Source organism: Oryctolagus cuniculus, chromosome 17 (genome assembly GCF_051225735.1).
Source record: "Oryctolagus cuniculus isolate XC-2025 breed Fujian yellow rabbit chromosome 17, ASM5122573v1, whole genome shotgun sequence".
In the NCBI taxonomy this organism is placed as follows: Eukaryota; Metazoa; Chordata; class Mammalia; order Lagomorpha; family Leporidae; genus Oryctolagus; species Oryctolagus cuniculus.
In genome coordinates, this window is record NC_142883.1 from 1,570,473 (window position 1) to 1,587,086 (window position 16,614).

At 62.0% G+C, this 16,614-nt stretch overlaps 1 protein-coding gene across 2 annotated transcripts in view; it reads right to left on the minus strand.

Annotated features, from left to right (window-relative positions):
• RPTOR (regulatory associated protein of MTOR complex 1) overlaps positions 1-16,614 on the minus strand; it is a 342,586-nt gene that overhangs the window by 84,948 nt on the left and 241,024 nt on the right. For both annotated transcript variants that reach the window (XM_070060172.2, XM_070060173.2), the window contains one exon: positions 6,308-6,383. In XM_070060172.2, coding sequence (XP_069916273.1) covers positions 6,308-6,383 — 76 coding nt within the window. The remainder of the gene's footprint in view (positions 1-6,307; positions 6,384-16,614) is intronic.

Here is a 16,614-nt window from a genome sequence, read left to right on the forward strand (position 1 = left end):
AAGAAAAGTTAGGAAACATACCGGGTAGAGAAAAATATGTTAGGGAGGATGAAGCCGCGGGGGCAGGCCGAAGTGGAGACGTAAGCTAGGTTGGGATTCGTCAAGTCAGCCCGGGGAACAAAAGGCGAAAAACTAAAACCAGAAGCGGAGACGCAAGCTAGGTTGGAATCCGTCAGATTAGCCCGGGGAGCAAAAGACGGGAAGCCAAACCGAAAAGCGGAGACATAAGCTAGGTTGGATTTCGCCAGGTTAGCCTGGGGAACTTAGACTGAAAACTAAACCAACCAATGGCGGAAACGTGAGCTAGGCTGTGATTCGCGGAAGCCGCTGAGCGCACAGAAAGCGCACGGGGCACAAGCGGAGAGAGCGCACGGGGCGCGAGTAGATAGGAAGTGTGGGGCTGGCGCGGAGGCCGTGGTGCGGGTGCGAAGGGCGCGGAGACCGCGGAGCGCACGAAGCCGGGAAGCCGCGCAGATGAGAGAAGCGTGGGCTGAAGCCACGCACAGCAGGGAAGCCGCCGCGGGGCGAGGCGCCGAGAAGCCGCGGGGATAAGAGAAACAGAAATTTAGAAGTAAAATGAGAGAAATAGGAATGCTGGCAGATAGAAGTAAAATAAGAGAAATAGGAATGCCCGGAGATAGAGAAATAGAGAAAAATAAGGCCTCCCCACAACACGGCAATGAGAGGGCTCGGATTCGGTCTGCCTGATTAGTAAGATGATAAGCACCTGCGGGCGGCTAGCAGAATATCCGCTGCAGGTCACCGAAGACAGGCACGTTATCAAAACCAATAAGTCTCCCCACAAGATGGCAATGAGAGGGCTTGGATTCGGTCTGCCTGATTAAGGCGATAAGCACTTGCAGGCAGCTCGAGCAGAGCATGCGCTGCAGGGCACCGAACACAGGCATGCATCAGCGCCTAAAAACCTCCTCTCAACATGGCGAAGAGAGGACCCGGATTTGGTTTGCCTGATTGGTAGGGCTTGTAAGCACCTGTGGGCAACTCCAGCAAGCAGAGCAGAGTGTGTGCCGTGGGGCACCGAAGACAGGCGCGTATCAACGCCAAAAAATAAAAAGAAAGGGGGAATTGTGGGGAGCAACTCGGACTAGACTAAGTTACTGGAATTAAGACTTATTCTAGGCCGGCGCCGCGGCTCACTAGGCTAATCCTCCGCCTAGCGGCGCCGGCACACCGGGTTCTAGTCCCGGTCGGGGCGCCGGATTCTGTCCCGGTTGCCCCTCTTCCAGGCCAGCCCTCTGCTGTGGCCCGGGAGTGCAGTGGAGGATGGCCCAGGTGCTTGGGCCCTGCACCCCATGGGAGACCAGGAAAAGCACCTGGCTCCTGGCTCCTGCCATCGGATCGGTGCGGTGCGCTGGCCGCAGCGCGCCGGCCGCGGCGGCCATTGGAGGGTGAACCAACGGCAAAGGAAGACCTTTCTCTCTGTCTCTCTCTCACTGTCCACTCTGCCTGTCAGAAAAATTAAAAAAAAAAAAAAAAAAAAAAAAAAAAAAAAAAAAAAAAGACTTATTCTAGGCCGGCACCGCGGCTCACGAGGCTAATCCTCCGCCTAGCGGTGCCGGCACACCGGGTTCTAGTCCCAGTAGGGGCGCCGGATTCTGTCCTGGTTGCCCCTCTTCCAGGCCAGCTCTCTGCTGTGGCCAGGGAGTGCAGTGGAGGATGGCCCAAGTGCTTGGGCCCTGCACCCCATGGGAGACCAGGAAAAGCACCTGGCTCCTGGCTCCTGCCATCGGATCAGCGCGGTGCACCGGCCGCAGCGCGCCGGCTGCGGCGGCCATTGGAGGGTGAACCAACGGCAAAGGAAGACCTTTCTCTCTGTCTCTCTCTCTCTCACTGTCCACTCTGCCTGTCCAAAAAAAAAAAAAAAAAAAAAAAAGACTTATTCTATGCATCTGCTCTCCCACAATATGGCGCTGGGAGAGGAGTAAACAACTTCTACACAGCTGCCTCCAGTTCAACCAATAACCTGCAGGAGCTGATCCTGCTCCTGATTGGAGGAGAGCAGCGTACTCGGTGTGTGGGTAGCAGAGTTGGGATTGGTGGAAGAGGACTATAAAGGAGGAGAGAGACAACATGCACCAGGAACATCTAGAGGGAACATCTATCTGAAGGAATACCTGTGCAGCCCCCGAGAGAGCCGGCCGGCGGTGTGCCGCTCCCCCGCGGAAGTGGGGAAAGTGGCAGGGGGAACCGCCCTTCCACGGAGGTGGAAGGATCGGCAGCCAACCCGGGAAGAACCAGCAGCAAACCCGGGAAGGGCCGAGCAGACAAAAGAACAGCGCAGGGTCCTGTGTCGTTCCTCCACGAATGGGGGAGCAACAATCCCTGCTCGCTCAATCAGTTTCTGTCTCGCGGATGGTCACGTGTCGTCCATTTCACACAGAGACGGACGCGGGGCCGGTGGTGCGGGACTGGCAATGCGGGCATCCCACACCGGAGCCCCAGCTCTGGTGCTAGCTGCTCCGCTTCTGCTCCCGCTCCCTGCTAATGCACGGGAAACAGGCGATTATGGCCCACGTGCCTGGGCCTGGCAGCCACGTGGGAGACCTGGCTCCTGGCTTCAGCCTGGCCCAGCTTAGGCGGCTGTGGCCATTTGGGCAGTGAGGCAGTGGATGAAAGACCTCTTTCTCTCTGTCTCTCCCCCTTCTCTGTTAAATACACAGATAAATAAATAAATCTTTTTTTTAAAAGAATGTTCAGTTATAAAAAAATCTTTTAAAAAGACAGAAAACCCCGACCTTTGCACTTGAACTGCCCCAGCCGTGCTGAGAGGCTGGTCAGACTCCCTGCGCCGGGCGGGGCTGGCGGGCAGGGCTGGCGGGCGGGGGGCACCAGCCCCTGAGTGCTCAGCACCTGCGTGACCTGCCTGGGCACCCCAGATCCGCCTCCCACACTGCACGCCGTCGGCCCCCGTGGTTGAGAAGCAGGCCTCTGCTGTGTGGTCAGCCCAAGCACTAGACGGGCAGGGGATCGGGCAGCACGGACACACACAGCAGGGTCAGAGAATCGCACAGCCCCGCCTCTTCTCTCATCTGCTGTCCCTGAGCTGGGCTGTGAGACACTGGCCACCTGCGACAGCTCTGTGGCTCTGAGGGGACAGCCGTCCACGGCTGCGTGGTCCACGGCACACCCACTCTCCCCGTGACAGCTCTGCTTCCCCAGAGAAAGCCCAATGCCCCAAGCTTCCCGCCGCGTCGGGATCCTCCTCCCGGCACCTCCAGAGTGTCCGCAGAAACGAAGACAAATGACCTTGGGCAGGCCGAGACCCACGCGGCGAACAGACTCGACACCTCCGGCAGAGGACGCCCGAGTCGGTGAACACGAATTTCGTGGGGTTAACTGAACGCTGTCACTTCCCACACCTATCTGACAGCGACTTATATTCTGGATCTTTCTGTGATTCTGATGATGAGGTTTTAAGATGAAGCCAGGCAGAGAACCGGCAAACTACTGAAACAAAGACTGGATTTAGTGAAGCTGCTACAGAGAATAACTTACAAAAACACAGAAAGAAAACAGGAAACAGGATCTCAAGACACCACCTACAGCCGAGGTGACGGCGACTTCCCCTGGGCCAAGCTACTCCCCACCCCAGTCTCAGCCAGGTCCTGGCAGGTCCTCTGTGGACACGAACACACGACAAATCCACCGGGAACGCAAAGGGCCAAGGGGACCTGGGCGACCTTGGGAAAGAACAAAGCTGGAGACGCGGACGCCTGCCTGCGACACGTGGGATGAAGACTGGGGCACTGGGCGGGGCGCAATGGGACCAGGAAAGAGCCCACCCGTGGACGGCGCTGGTTCCACGCGGACAGCCCCGGGCAGGCTGGGGGTGCCTGGAGGCAGTGTCGCTGTGCCTGCCCGGGGGCACACGACCAAACCTTCATCTCAGGGGAAGCAGATTTCCAACCGCGGGAGGCCGGGAGCCCTGGCCGGGAAAGACAAAAACTGGATTTTGTTAAACTAAGGAATTTTTGTTCACCAAGAAGAAAACACCAGGAAAGTGAGCTTGAGGCTCTCGGAGTGAAGAAAGTCACTCAGCATCCACACCCAGGGCTCTGCACAGCTGGGCGGACAGACGCCTGCAGAGCAGGGAGCAGCAGCCGAGACACCCGACGGTGTCCCAAAGAAGACACGTGTGTGGCCTGCAGAACAGGAAGTGACACTCTGCCAACCATCAGGGAACACCGCAGACGTCTCCAGGAAACGCCCCCCCACACTGCTCCACCACAGCCACGCAGCTCACAGTCTGTGGAGGGTGGGACATGTGTGTGTGCATGCGTGTGTGTGCGTGTGTGTGTGTATGTGAACGCCTCCCCATGCCGCTCCACCACAGCCACGCAGCTCACAGTCTGTGGAGGGTGGGACATGTGTGTGTGCATGCGTGTGTGTGTGCATGCGTGTGTGTGTATGTGAACGCCTCTCCACGCCACTCCACAGCAGCTACGTCACTGAACAGCAACACAGCTCACACAGTCTGTGGAGGGTGGGGCATGCGCACGCGTGTGTGTGCATGTGTGCATGTGAGTGTGCGCATGCGTGTGCGTGTGCGCATGCGTGTGTGGTGCGCACCCTACAGCCCCGAGCTTCACGCCTATGGGTGCTCCAGCAGAAGCATGCACCTGCGTTCTCCAGGCCTCCCGTGAGACTCGGCAGTGAGACAGGAGGGAGGCGTTTGCTGGCACGAGGGTGGGGGCTGGGAGCAGAAATCCGAGGCAGGGAAGGTAAATACTCCTCCAAGGCGTGCACAGAAGGAGGAAAACCGAGGCGAAACCCACCGCGAACAAGACGCCAACCTCTCCGACAGGAGCCCTGAGACCGAGTGCTCCATCTGCCTGGGCCTGGCCCGGCCACACTCTCCGCGACGGCTGCACCCCGGAAACGGAGCGCTGCTGCCCACAGCCCCGACCAGTGAATTCCGGCGCCCTCAGACGAGGGCAGCCTGCCTGGTGGACGAGCCCGCTCCAGCGCCGGCCGGCACCGCGTGCAGAAGCAGGGCAGCGGCAGCACCAGAGCGAGCGAGCAGGGCTCCGGGCTGCTCAGTTCCTGCCGCTCCACTCGGCTGCTGGCTGAGTGCGTGCGCTCAGAACCCTGGCCCGGCTGTGGGCTCCCGCTTCATGCAGGCTTGGTACATGGTTTCAAAGTAAAAAAACGAAAGGCAGCCTGCGCCTGTCAGTTGTTCCTCCCGCACCACCCTGCCCCGCGCTGAGCCCCGGTTTGGTGAGGTTATTCCCAAACACTGGCCCTAGCAGAACAGAAATGGACGGCACGCTCCGGAGAGGCCGCTGGCCCTGGAACAGGCTTTCCGACGACAGAAACCGCAGGACCTGACACGGCAGCAGACAGCCCCCCTCTAGGAAGGGCACCACCAAACCAGGCCCGGAGCGCGGCCTGGCTCTGCCCTTCCAAGGGGAGGGTGGGCCTGCAAGCTGCACTCTGGCTGAGCGGAGGTGGGCACCCACGGGCAGGGCCAGCACCCTGTGTGGCCACACTCTGTCCTCCACAGACGCCCAAGACGATGAGAGAAGCCTGTCCTCACGACGCCCCTCCCCCAGGGTGAGGACATTGGAGCACAGGGACGTCCCTAGCTCGACCAGGGCGGCCACAGCCCCGCAGGCAGTCTCTTGGGTGGGGCTGGAGTGAGTGTGTGGGGGAGAGGCCCTGGGGTCCAGCCCCGCCTCTTAGAGTATCTCAGCCTCAGTGGACAGCTTGGAGCCGCCCCCCGCTACAGTGCCTCTGCCTCTCAGCCTCTGTCCAGGCTGCCCGCCTCCTCCTGGCCGGCCCTCGGTGCCCGTCACACCCTCTGCTGATGTCCAGCGTGTGCCTTCTCCTTCCTGTGGGTTCCTGGGGACACTGGGCTACACGTGCCCAACAAATGAAAGAACCTGGGGGAGGGGCGAGGGCTCTGGGTGAGCCGCTGCAGGTACCACGAGGAAGACGAGACCCAGGCCCTGCGGTCACTGCACTGCTCTGCCCACACGAGGCCAGGACTGGAACTCCCCTGTGGGGCCCCGTTCACACCCCAGAGGCTGCCAGGGGCGTCCACTGCCCCGCGGGAAACTCACTCACGGCTAAACGCAGACGACCGCAGAGCAGGCAGGCTGCACTGAGGAGACATCTCAAAGCCCGGCTTCAAGGCCCAGCTGGCCCATCTTTGCAGCTCTGCTTGGCTTCATTTCACCAGGGACACAGACAAAATCTCTGACAGCCCAGCCCCAGGGTGCCCCCAGACTGGGAGCTGTGCCCCCGGGGCCCAGAGCGGCAGGCCCGCGCGGCGCCCAGGACTCACCCTGAACGCAGTGCCTTCCTCAATGATGGTCGGCAGCTGAGACAGACAGATGTCCACGGCCAGGTCCCAGGCTTGCCTGCGGAGAGAGCAGAGGGGGCCCCGGGCATCAGTGGGTGGTGACCACAGGGAAAGGAGGGAGGCCTGTGCCCCGAGCCAGGTCTGGGGGATGGTGGCCTGCTGTGGGGCACAGGAGCGGCTGCGCACAGGCGCCCCAAGCTGGCCCGGGTGTGGACCACGCTGTCGGCACCCCGTGCTCTGCCCACTCTGGACGTCACGTTTCTGCTCTCTGAACCAAGAGAGCAGAGAGCTTAGGAAAAGCACCCACTCTCCCTTGCAGCACCCCTGTCTCCGACAGCCGCAGTCCCCGCGGTGGCTCTCACGGGGGCGCCCTCGTCACAGAGAAGCAGGAGGGAACACTTGGGCCGGGCAGTGCGAGGCTGGGAAGGAGGCCTGGCTGTGGACCCCTACCCGGAGCCCAGGCCCCGGTGCCCCAGAAGGCCAAGGGTAAGCTGATGGCTCCCACAGCCCACCTGGGGCTGAGTGACCTCCCGAGGAGGAGACAGGGTGTTTGTTCGAGGGAGAGGTGACCGTCCCTTGGGAAAGCAGAGAGTCTGCAAGCCAGGGCAGGGGCCTCTCGACAGCGCGCCCCGCAACCCCACTGCCTGGCGGACGCCCACGCCTGTTCCAGCTCCGAGCCAGCCCTTCGGGTCCTGTCCTGAAACGATTCGGCGGCTCAGGCACGAAAGCCCATCGCAGAGTGATTTATGCAGCCTCATAAACACATCTTACGTAACGGGGCCGGGGCCGCGGGGCGTCGCAGCGCCTGTCCCCTCTGGAGAACACAGGGCTTGGCTTTGAAGCCAGGCAGGTCAAAGGTCAAAGAGGGATTCTTTGTGCCACATTTCCCTGAATGTATGCCTGTAGGCATGTTTGTTTGTTTGTTTTTCATGAACTTTCAATCCTGAATTCCTTTCAGACAGAGCAGCTACAGGGCAGCACCGGGCTCCCGGCGGGGTGCTGGGAGAGAGATCCGTACCTCATGGAGCCGCACGGGGCCTGGCCAGGGCTCGGTGAGCACCCGGTCTCTGGCGGGTTGCCGTCTACCTCACCAGCGACCAGTGGCAGTTTCACAAGTCTGGCGGGGGTGGGTGGGGGACGGGCAGACCGGACACCTCTTCCTGCTGGTCAGCGCTAGGCCCTCCCCCAGCTGCAGGTACACGCCTGCCTCACCAGCACTGCTCAGGGGAGGGACAGAGAGTGCCCCTAGAGGCACACAGCAGCGCGTGGTGCTGGTGAGGCCCGACGCCCAGGCCCGACCTGTGCACTGGACCCTGCCACCCCCGGCTTGGGTTGCCCTGGGTGCTTCCCCACCCAGCACTGGGGTGTCCTGTCCCCCAGTGGACAGGGGGCGCCTCCCCTGTGATCTGACTCAGATCATCACCTGGGCGCCACCGGCCCAGTGCCCTCCTCCACTTTTCTGATGAGCCACAGCCACAGCCACAGCCGGCTGGCTGGTCACACCCTTTCTCCCGGAAAACAGGTTAAAGTCACAGTCACACTGCCTGCCGCCTGCCAGGGGGAGCCTTCCCACTGCCCCTCCTCCCGGGCCACCGCTCTGCCTGCCTCTCCTACGCCTGCGCGGTGCCCAGGCCCCACCTCTCCAGGCCAGATTCTCACACACCCTGTGGTGCCGGGTGTCCCAACCACTTGCCCTGAGGCCCAGCACACAGTAGGACTTCAACAACTACTTGCCGAACTAGAGTGCAAGACAGAATGAAAGCAACGTCTCTGCCCAGAGCGGCCCAGTGGGTGACAAGGAGAGGGGCAGGGGACGTGCAGCCCTGACCACAGGCACGGGCTGGCTCCACGCCCTCCTCTGCGCCAAACCCCCTCCCAGCCTGCTCCTTCCTGCAGGTCGAGGCCCAGGGAGGGGGCTGCCGCCTGCTCACAACACAGCACAGCCCGGTTTCTGGGGCCTTGGCACTCATGGTCAACTCCCTGGGGTCAGTTTCACCATCTGTGAGCTGAGTACTGATGGCCTTTCCCTCGTGGGGTCCTTGTGAGGCTGAGAGGTCACACTGTGTGTGACACGGTGGAGCCACTGGCAGACAGGGCCGGAGACAGTGCCGTTCTGCAGCAGTGGCCGGCACGAGCCCTCGGCTGGAGGCAGACTGCCTGCTCTCTGTGTGGCCGGAGGGCGCTGCTCCCCACGGACAGAACGGCTCCTCCCGCCCTTCTCTCCTTTGCTCCTAGAAATGTGTGCCTTGCGGAAACAGTGGTGACCAGTGCAACGGTGTCGTGTCCAGTGCAGCAGCTCCTCTCCCTGAGCGTTTTCCTGGGGAGGACCCCAGGCCATGCAGCCTACCGGGAGCGCGTGCTGGGCGTGAGAGCCCCCTTTCCCAGTGGCTCAATAAAGGACCCGACAGGAATGAGCACTTGAAGAGAAGTGAAGCTGCAAGTAGCAAAAGGACCGCGGAAACCTGCAGCGGCACAGCCCTGGGACGGCTCGCTCCCGCCCGCCCGCCCAGCGTCTGCAGGCAGCAGGCGGGCTGCAAAGTGGGGGCGGCGGACGGCCCCCGCGTGCTCCCTAACCCCGGCGGCAGGCACACGCAGGCGCTGAGGGGCGTGTTCAGGCGGCTAAGACAGAAGCAAAGTCAGTTACTGCAATTGCACTCCACAGACGCCTGCAACGTAAGCAAATGGAAAGTCCCCTTCCAGGAGACAGAAGGAAGTGTTTATGAGTGTGTGTGTGTGGGGGGAGGGCAGGCAGAGCGTGTCCTGGCCCCTGCCCCACGTGGTCTCGCCACGGCTGCGTGGGGCGTCCCAGGAACGTGGTAAGTTGCAGCCCAGTAGCAAGGTCCCCAGATTTTGTGAGGTTCCAGGCGGCCTGGAGCAAGAGGCTTCATAGCACCTGTGGCTGGTCCCCAGATTTTCTGAGGTTCCAGGCGGCCTGGAGCAAGAGGCTTCATAGCACCTGTGGCTGGGGCCGAGCAGAGGTCGCACCAGCTCAGCCCTCTCCGAAAGGGCCTCGGCGTGAAGCCGTCACGGACGGATGGCATGTTCCCGCTGCAGAGAGACAAAGCCACAGGGGCCGTGCCTCAGGTCGCTGGGGCGTGCCATGGAAGGACGGGGCTGTGTAAACGTGGGAGGGACAGAACGCGTCCAAGGTACCGCGGAGGAGGGCACCCAGGCAGCCATGACGGATACACGACCAGGCACTCCCCAGGGAGCGGCTCCGCTGCACCCGACAGCTGCACTCGGCACAGAAGACGGAGGGCCGAGCTGCGCCCACCGGTGAAGCGCGGGCGGACACGCCAGCTCCCCTCTCCGGGCCTCCGGCTGCTTAGTTTGTACCAGAGGAAAGGGTGGATTAGAGGAGCCTCAGGGAACCAGTAAACAACGCGGCGCGCCCACACTCTCAAAGGCCGACAGCGGCACCTCTGGTGGGCACAACACCGGCTGATCGAAGCTGGCTGCGTGTTCCAGGATAAAAATCGAGATGGACCTGCAGTCTTAATTTGGGATGAGTGGGGAAGTAGGTCCTATAAAAGCACGAGACCACGCGGCCCGCCGCGCAGCAGCCGGCTCTCACGGTTGGCGCTGGCAGAAGTCGGAGGGAGCTGGGGAGGTGTCTGGCTTAGCACTTCCCACAGCCCTGGTGAGCAGGCAGGGAGAGGCAGGGCGGGAGGAGCCGTGAGCAGCTGATCACAGCTCGGAGCAAGGGGCCTCTGAGGGACGTCTGAGCTCCTGGCCGCTCCCTGGCTCCCCGGGCAGCAGCCACCAGGCGGGCACTGGGTTTCCAGGGAGCCGGCGAGAGCCGGCTTGCAATGCCGAAGCCCAGGGTGCCTGGCAAGGCAGCGCAGCCCCCTCCGCGCTGATCCATCAGGGAGCAGAAAGCGCAGGCTCTCACCGCAGACAAATGCAGGGTTTCAGGACCCTGAAATGGAAAGTGAAGGAGAACGGCTCCCCGATGGCTTTGCATCAGAAATTAAACAGAAGCCGCCCGGTGCACTCCATCCCCAGCCCCTCCCCCGCCGCAGCCCCGTGGAAACGCGTTTCCTCAGCTTTAACCTCAGCCTGTGTCAGGCTCGGTTCCCTTTTCGCTGCTAAAAATGCGACCTCTCCATCACCACCCAGGATCCGATAACGAGATTTTAAATGATTTACTCCGAGTGCTCTCTCCCGACTGCCTGCCTGCGAGCTCCCCGGGGGCACACACGTCTGTTTCTGAGGTGGGAGCGCTGACGGTTGTGGGAAGGGTCTGTCACCCAGAGCAGCAGGCAGCCCGGCTGGGCGCCCACACCTCGGCTGCCGTGGGCGCCTCTGGAGACAGAGGAGCACGACTCACGTCTGCCTCCAAGACGCCTCCGGCTCCCTCCCGACTTCAGGACAGGAAGTGGGGCTGGGACCGCCACGCAGGACGGGGCCACACTCTGTCTCCCTGGACAAGGGCAGGCCAACTATCGCCGAAGGGTCTCAGCTGCTGGTGCCCACTCCTCACGGGCTCCCGACCCTCTGGAAGGTGGCCCCAGGGACTGAGGAGGAGGCTGCCACAGGGGACAGTGCCTGGGGTGGGCAGCCTGCGAGGGTCACACTGAGGGGAGACGGGAGAAGCCATGGTTCCCACAGTAACCAAGTCAGGTGACGCCCTGCAGGTCCGCAGGGCGAGCAATTACATCTAGCAGTCTCTCCCTTCTCTTAGAATAAAAACACGCAATCTTGTAACAAAATCAAGGTTGTTACCAAGTCCGAAGGGCTTTCTCCTCCCCAGATCTGCAGTGCCGACATTAAGGTGGGCTGAGCCCTGTGACCGGCAGGGAAACGCTGCAAGGGACTTGGGCACAGGCTGCACACGTAGGCGCTGGCACGCCTTCGGCCCTGGACAGAGCGCGCGTCGCTTGTTCTGTGGCGTCCATGTCATCGTGAGCTCAACAGCTGCTCGCATTCACAGACTCGGGCTGTCCTGCCGTCCACATTCCCGCACTCACTCGCGTAGAATTTGTCTGAACGTGAGCGTCCCTAGGACAGTGTGGGTTAGACTCTAATGACGGACTTCACAGCCCAATGCCTTCCTTCAGTGGGTTTTCTAAGGGTCCCATCTGTTCAGAGAGCAGACACAGGGACAGGAGAGGAAGCAGAAGCCTTCACGCCCCCTCTGCCTCCAAGCACCTTCGCTCTCAGCACGCTGGGAAGGTGAGTACCGCAGCGACACTGTCACCGTGGACACTCCTCTGGGAAGCATGAATGCCTGCAAGTGCCATTGGCGTGACGGGAGCCTCCGACGTCCCTGAAGAACAGGGCACCTGTGTTACAACTGCCACTGCCCAGTGGCCAGGGCAAGCAACATTCTAGCTCTCTTCGCGTGCAGACGAAAGCCAAGGACAAATGCCCTAAGACAGCCTAGCGAGGAAGCACCTGCTGGACACAAGACGTGAACCGATGCAGGGAGGTGGTGTTCAGACAGAGCTCTGGACCAGCGTCCTACAGAGGCCAATGGGGCAGGCGTCTGGCTTTGGGGTTGAGCCAGCAGGTGGGACTCCACGTCTCAGAGCACCTGGGGTCCAGTTCCTGTTCCTCTGCTCCCTAACCCCGGCTTCCTGCTACGCAGACCCTGGGAAGCAATGGCAATGGCTCAAGTGGCTGGGCTCCTTTATCCAGACGGAGACCAGGATTGCGTTCCAACTCTGAGTGGAGTCCCCCGCCAATATGAGCCCGTGGGCGGGAGCTCTCCAATAAATACAGTGTTAAAAACTGCCACGACTCGTGGGGCGGGGCGGGGGGGCATCCACAGACATGAACCTCATTCCCTCAAATGCTCTGTAACCCTGATGCACTTACTGGGACCCAACAACCCTCACTTCTTGACCTGCATTTGGTGGTGGTGAGAGGAGAGGGTGGGTGGGTGGCTCAGTGGTGCCGAGTGAGGCCAGGTCTTGCCCTCGGGTTAGGTTCATCTCCAGAACCCCGGAGCTGCCCAACTCCAGGAAGCCACCGAGGCGCCGGCAGACTCGACGCAGCTGCCAAGGTGCTTCTACATGGACCTGGTGGCCAGGCACCTCCAGGCTTCTGCTCCCAGTGTGTTTCTCCTCAAAACCCAAAGCCAGATTTTTACAATCCACTCCTGACCAAAGCAGGTTCATGGTGTAGCTTTCCGCATTTAATCAGACTGACTAATGTTTACTTTTCAGCTCTGGGTTCCTGCTGGCACCACAGTTACTGGAAAGCCCTCCCCAGCGAGAACGTGTGCCAAACACATGTGATCCTCCCCCTGGAAATCCACCACCACCGTTTCCAGAAAAAGAACCTTGCGATTTCACTAACTCGGCGCTTCCCAGCACAGAAAGACCAGAAGCCACGACGCCAGGCCCCGCGGGACACCTTCCAACGTCCCAGCACTCTACACGAGCGCCGTGCACGGGAGGCTCCGCCAGCGTCGCGGTGCACGCCCTCGCGGCTCCCTGCACACGGCAGCGGGCAGACCCAGGGCCAGGCCCACCAAGATTAACCTGAAGCACCATCCTCAAGCCCTCAAGTCCTGGCTTGGAGCAATCCGCGTGCAGGCTGCATCTGGCCCACAGGTGTGCGGTTTGGGTCTCAGAACATTTGTAACACTGTTAATATCAGGTTGCGAGAAATCGCACACTTACAAGTGAAAACATGAGTTTCTGGCTACGCCTTAAAAAAACCTGGACAACGGGGCCTGGGCCAAAACTGCACATGAAGCCCCTGGCTGGGGCTGACTTCGGATGCACAGGCTCGGCTGACCCGGGCAAGGCGGGCACACGCCGGATGCTTCTCCCCGTGGCGCTGGCAATGCGGCTGGCTCCCTGGCTCTAGAACAGCTGCAGGGAGGACAGGGAGGGGCCCAGGCGTCGGCACACGGCAGGGGTCCGCGCCTTCCCTCTCAGCCACACGCTCCCAGTTCTGCACGAATGCCACCTCCCTTCTGGCGCACAACAGGGACGGTGCTGGCTCCTGGGGTGTGCAGGGCATGAGGCCAGGCGAGCAGGGCGCCGTTTGCCGAGCAGCTGCAAAGAGCCTGGCACTTGGTGGATGCACAGTGAACGGAGTCACCTGTGTCCCCTTCCAACGCCCAGGCCCTGTTCTGGGCCCTCTGCCTCTCACCCTCCAGACCTAGACTTCCGAGGGCCACGGCTGCCCTGAGATCCCCGTCAGGCCCCAGCAGAGCTCCCTGTGCCGCCTGGCCGGCATCCCACCCCCGCGGGCCTGTTCCCAGCTGCGGTTACTGGCAGTGCCGTGTACGCACAGTCCCGGCAGACACCTGGGGCAGGCCTCACCTCCAGCCTCCTCCACCTGCTGCACACTTACACCTCCAGTCCCTCGCAGCCCCTGCCTGGGCCTGGGGCTCCTCATCGCCCACTTAGGCCCCAACCACTCCCTCCCTGGCTTCCTGCCCGGGCTGCTGCTTCCCCGTTCTGCACTCCCAGTCCACGGCTCCTGCCGGGGGCTGGCACAGCCTGGGCGCCTCTCGGTGCTTCCCCTGCTGCAGGCACAACCCCCTCCTGTCCCCGACCCCCGTAGCTCCTCGGCAGCCCCCAGCCCAGTGCTCTCTCCACATTCTGCCGTCCTCACCCTCATCTGGGGAAGCCCAGGAGGCTCGTCCCTGGGGGCCTGTCTCCCTGAACCCTGCGGGGACAGCCGGCGGAGTGCCCCTTCTCCGATCGCCACTCTCGAGAGAGTGAGGAGCACGGCTTCAGATGGGCACTCCCACACCGCAGGCACGCGCTCCCCGCAGCTTCCAGCGTCGCAGGGAGAGGAAGGGAAGGCACAGACCCTGCAGCGAGCGTCTCAGCCCGGGACTGAGCACGTCCGTCAGGACAGAGGCCTGATGAAGGCCGGCTCCGGGCTGCAGGAGGTGCCCGAGGGGGGGGGGGCCTGGGACGCCTCGTGGGAGTGAGCAGTGCTGCTGCGCTCCCACCGCTGCCAACCGAAGTGCTCAGAGTTCTCCTGCTGACACTCGGCTGTCACTCACAGCGCCTAGCGACGTGGGCTCCCCAGAGGACAAGACCTGGAGGGGAGCTCAGGGGAGCAACACGGGCCCCGAGCTCCCAGGGAGGGGAGAGTCTGGGGAGCTGTGTGCTGGCCCCCGAGAGCTGCTAAGCACCGAGGCACCACGCCTTTCTAGGAGGGCCTCTGCTCTCCCCGAGCCTGCCCTGCCCTGCCCTGCCCTGCCCTGCCCTGCCCAGCCCTGCCCTGCCTGGCCCAGCCTGGCCCTGCCCTGCCCTGCCCAGCCCAGCCCAGCCCAGCCCCAGCCCTGCCCTGCCCTGCCCTGCCCTGCCCTGCCCTGCCCAGCCCAGCCCCAGCCCAGCCCCAGCCCAGCCCTGCCCTGCCCTGCCCAGCCCGGCCCCAGCCCCAGCCCCAGCCCCAGCCCCAGTCCCAGCCCCAGCCCCCGCCCAGCCCGGCGCCTGCACCTGGTGAGGGTGCAGAGACTTGTGTAAGCCCTTTTGCAAGATGGCATCAAACACAGCCTAAACCTAAGGTATGCAGGTTCCTCCCACTTGAGACTTTAATGAGCTCTTTCTGCATCAGTTAAAAACATCAAATGAGATCAAGACCAAGCATTGAACCTTAGGGAATTCTAGTTACGCTTTTTTCATGTCAAGAAGTACCCAATTATTTCTTCTGTTGGCCCCAGTTTTGTATATACGACCAATAATGCCTTATCCATGAGAGTTTTCAGAGGCTTAGAAAATCAATAGGTAGGTCTTAAATTACAAGAGTAACATTGACCAATTTTTGAAATGCAGAACGACCACTCCATCTTGGCATAAACACCACCACCACCTTGCTCCGTGTTCCGTGTACAGGAACCGAGGCACCGGTCACACTGCTGACAGACGTGAGCCAGCACGCACCTCGTGCACGGGTGGTGCCCTGCTGGCGGGCACTGGGGTCGGCCCGACTCGGCACCCCTCAGGTGCTGTGTCGTGTCACCTGGGTGTTGTGTGACACATGCAAAGCTTCCGAACAAGCCAGGCACCAGGAGGCCAGTCAGCCACGGGGATTAGGGCTGCGTTATCAGCGTCTCGGTCCCTGACAGCCAGCCGCCTGCCTTGGTGAAAACCTGGGCAGGCCACTCTTCCCAGGCCACCTCCCCCACCCGCCAGTCCTGAACTGACCAGCTGGCTGATGCCCCCAAAAGCCCCACTGGCAGCACCGCTGACAGACGCCTGGGCCCTGCGGGGGCTCTCGTGGTACAGGCTCCACCAGGGCCGGCTTCCCGGTGCGGTCCCCTCCCCGGGGGCCCTGAGAAGCTTCTGGGACTGGGAGGCCGTGAGAGCATCGGGCAGACAGAGCCGCTACCTCCTTGCTGGCTCCGAGGCTGGGCCCACGTGGTGAGGGCCGGGGGCGTCTGGCAGGACCCTGCAGGGGGCGCGGTGAGCTGTGCCCATAGCCAGGGTGGCAGCGCGGCTGTGTGCCGATCCAGCCGGCGCCTGCAGACCGCACTGGAAAGCCACCCCCTCCTCGTCTCTCCACTCCGAGGTTGGAGAGCTTTCTTGTCACTAAATGGAGCAATCTGCCCGACAGAACAAGGCTACAATTTCTCCTGTAATTTGTGAATTAGATTTTTTCCCTCTCAGCACATTTGCTCCCCTGGGCCTTCAAACTCTCCGCTCCTTCCCAAGTCCTCGCGTGTGAGTTACACACCCCGCCTACTGCACTCTGTGGGGCGGGGACGGAGCGGCTTGTTCCCCCTCAGCGGACGGAAAGAGCGCAGCGCTCAGGTTTGCTGTCGGGTTTAAGAAGAAAACGGAAAACAAAGCCAAGGCCCACAGCGTTGCTCTGGCCACAGGAAGGCAAGCGAGGTGCCCAGGGAGGGCGGCTCCTGTTGGTGGCGGCGTCCACAGCCGTGCCCGGGCCACCTGCGGTGACGGCGTGGTGCTGGTCTCGCCAGACCTGCTTTAGGCTCTGTCACCTGAAACGTCCATCACGCTCCCCCTCGGGCAGGCATCTCCACCTTGGTGGGGGCTGGGGGACCTGTCACGGCTCCGTGTGGACTCTCACTCCACAGGGGGATCTGACGCGCTGGCGGCCAGTGGGACTGGGATTCTGCTCCCTGGCGGCTAGGGTGCTGCTGACAGCCATGTTCTAGGCCAGCCTAGTGAGCTGCGGTTACTGCCACAGGTCTCGGCAAAATGACCGGAAAGAGCCACTGCTCGGATGAGGAAAGGAATTGAACTGTTTCCTGCAGACAAGCCGGACAGGAGCTGGGAGGCAATCCTGCCGGTGCACCCTACCGTCCACCAGAGCCCGTGGAGAAGCGTGTGGGAGGCTGGGAGTCCACG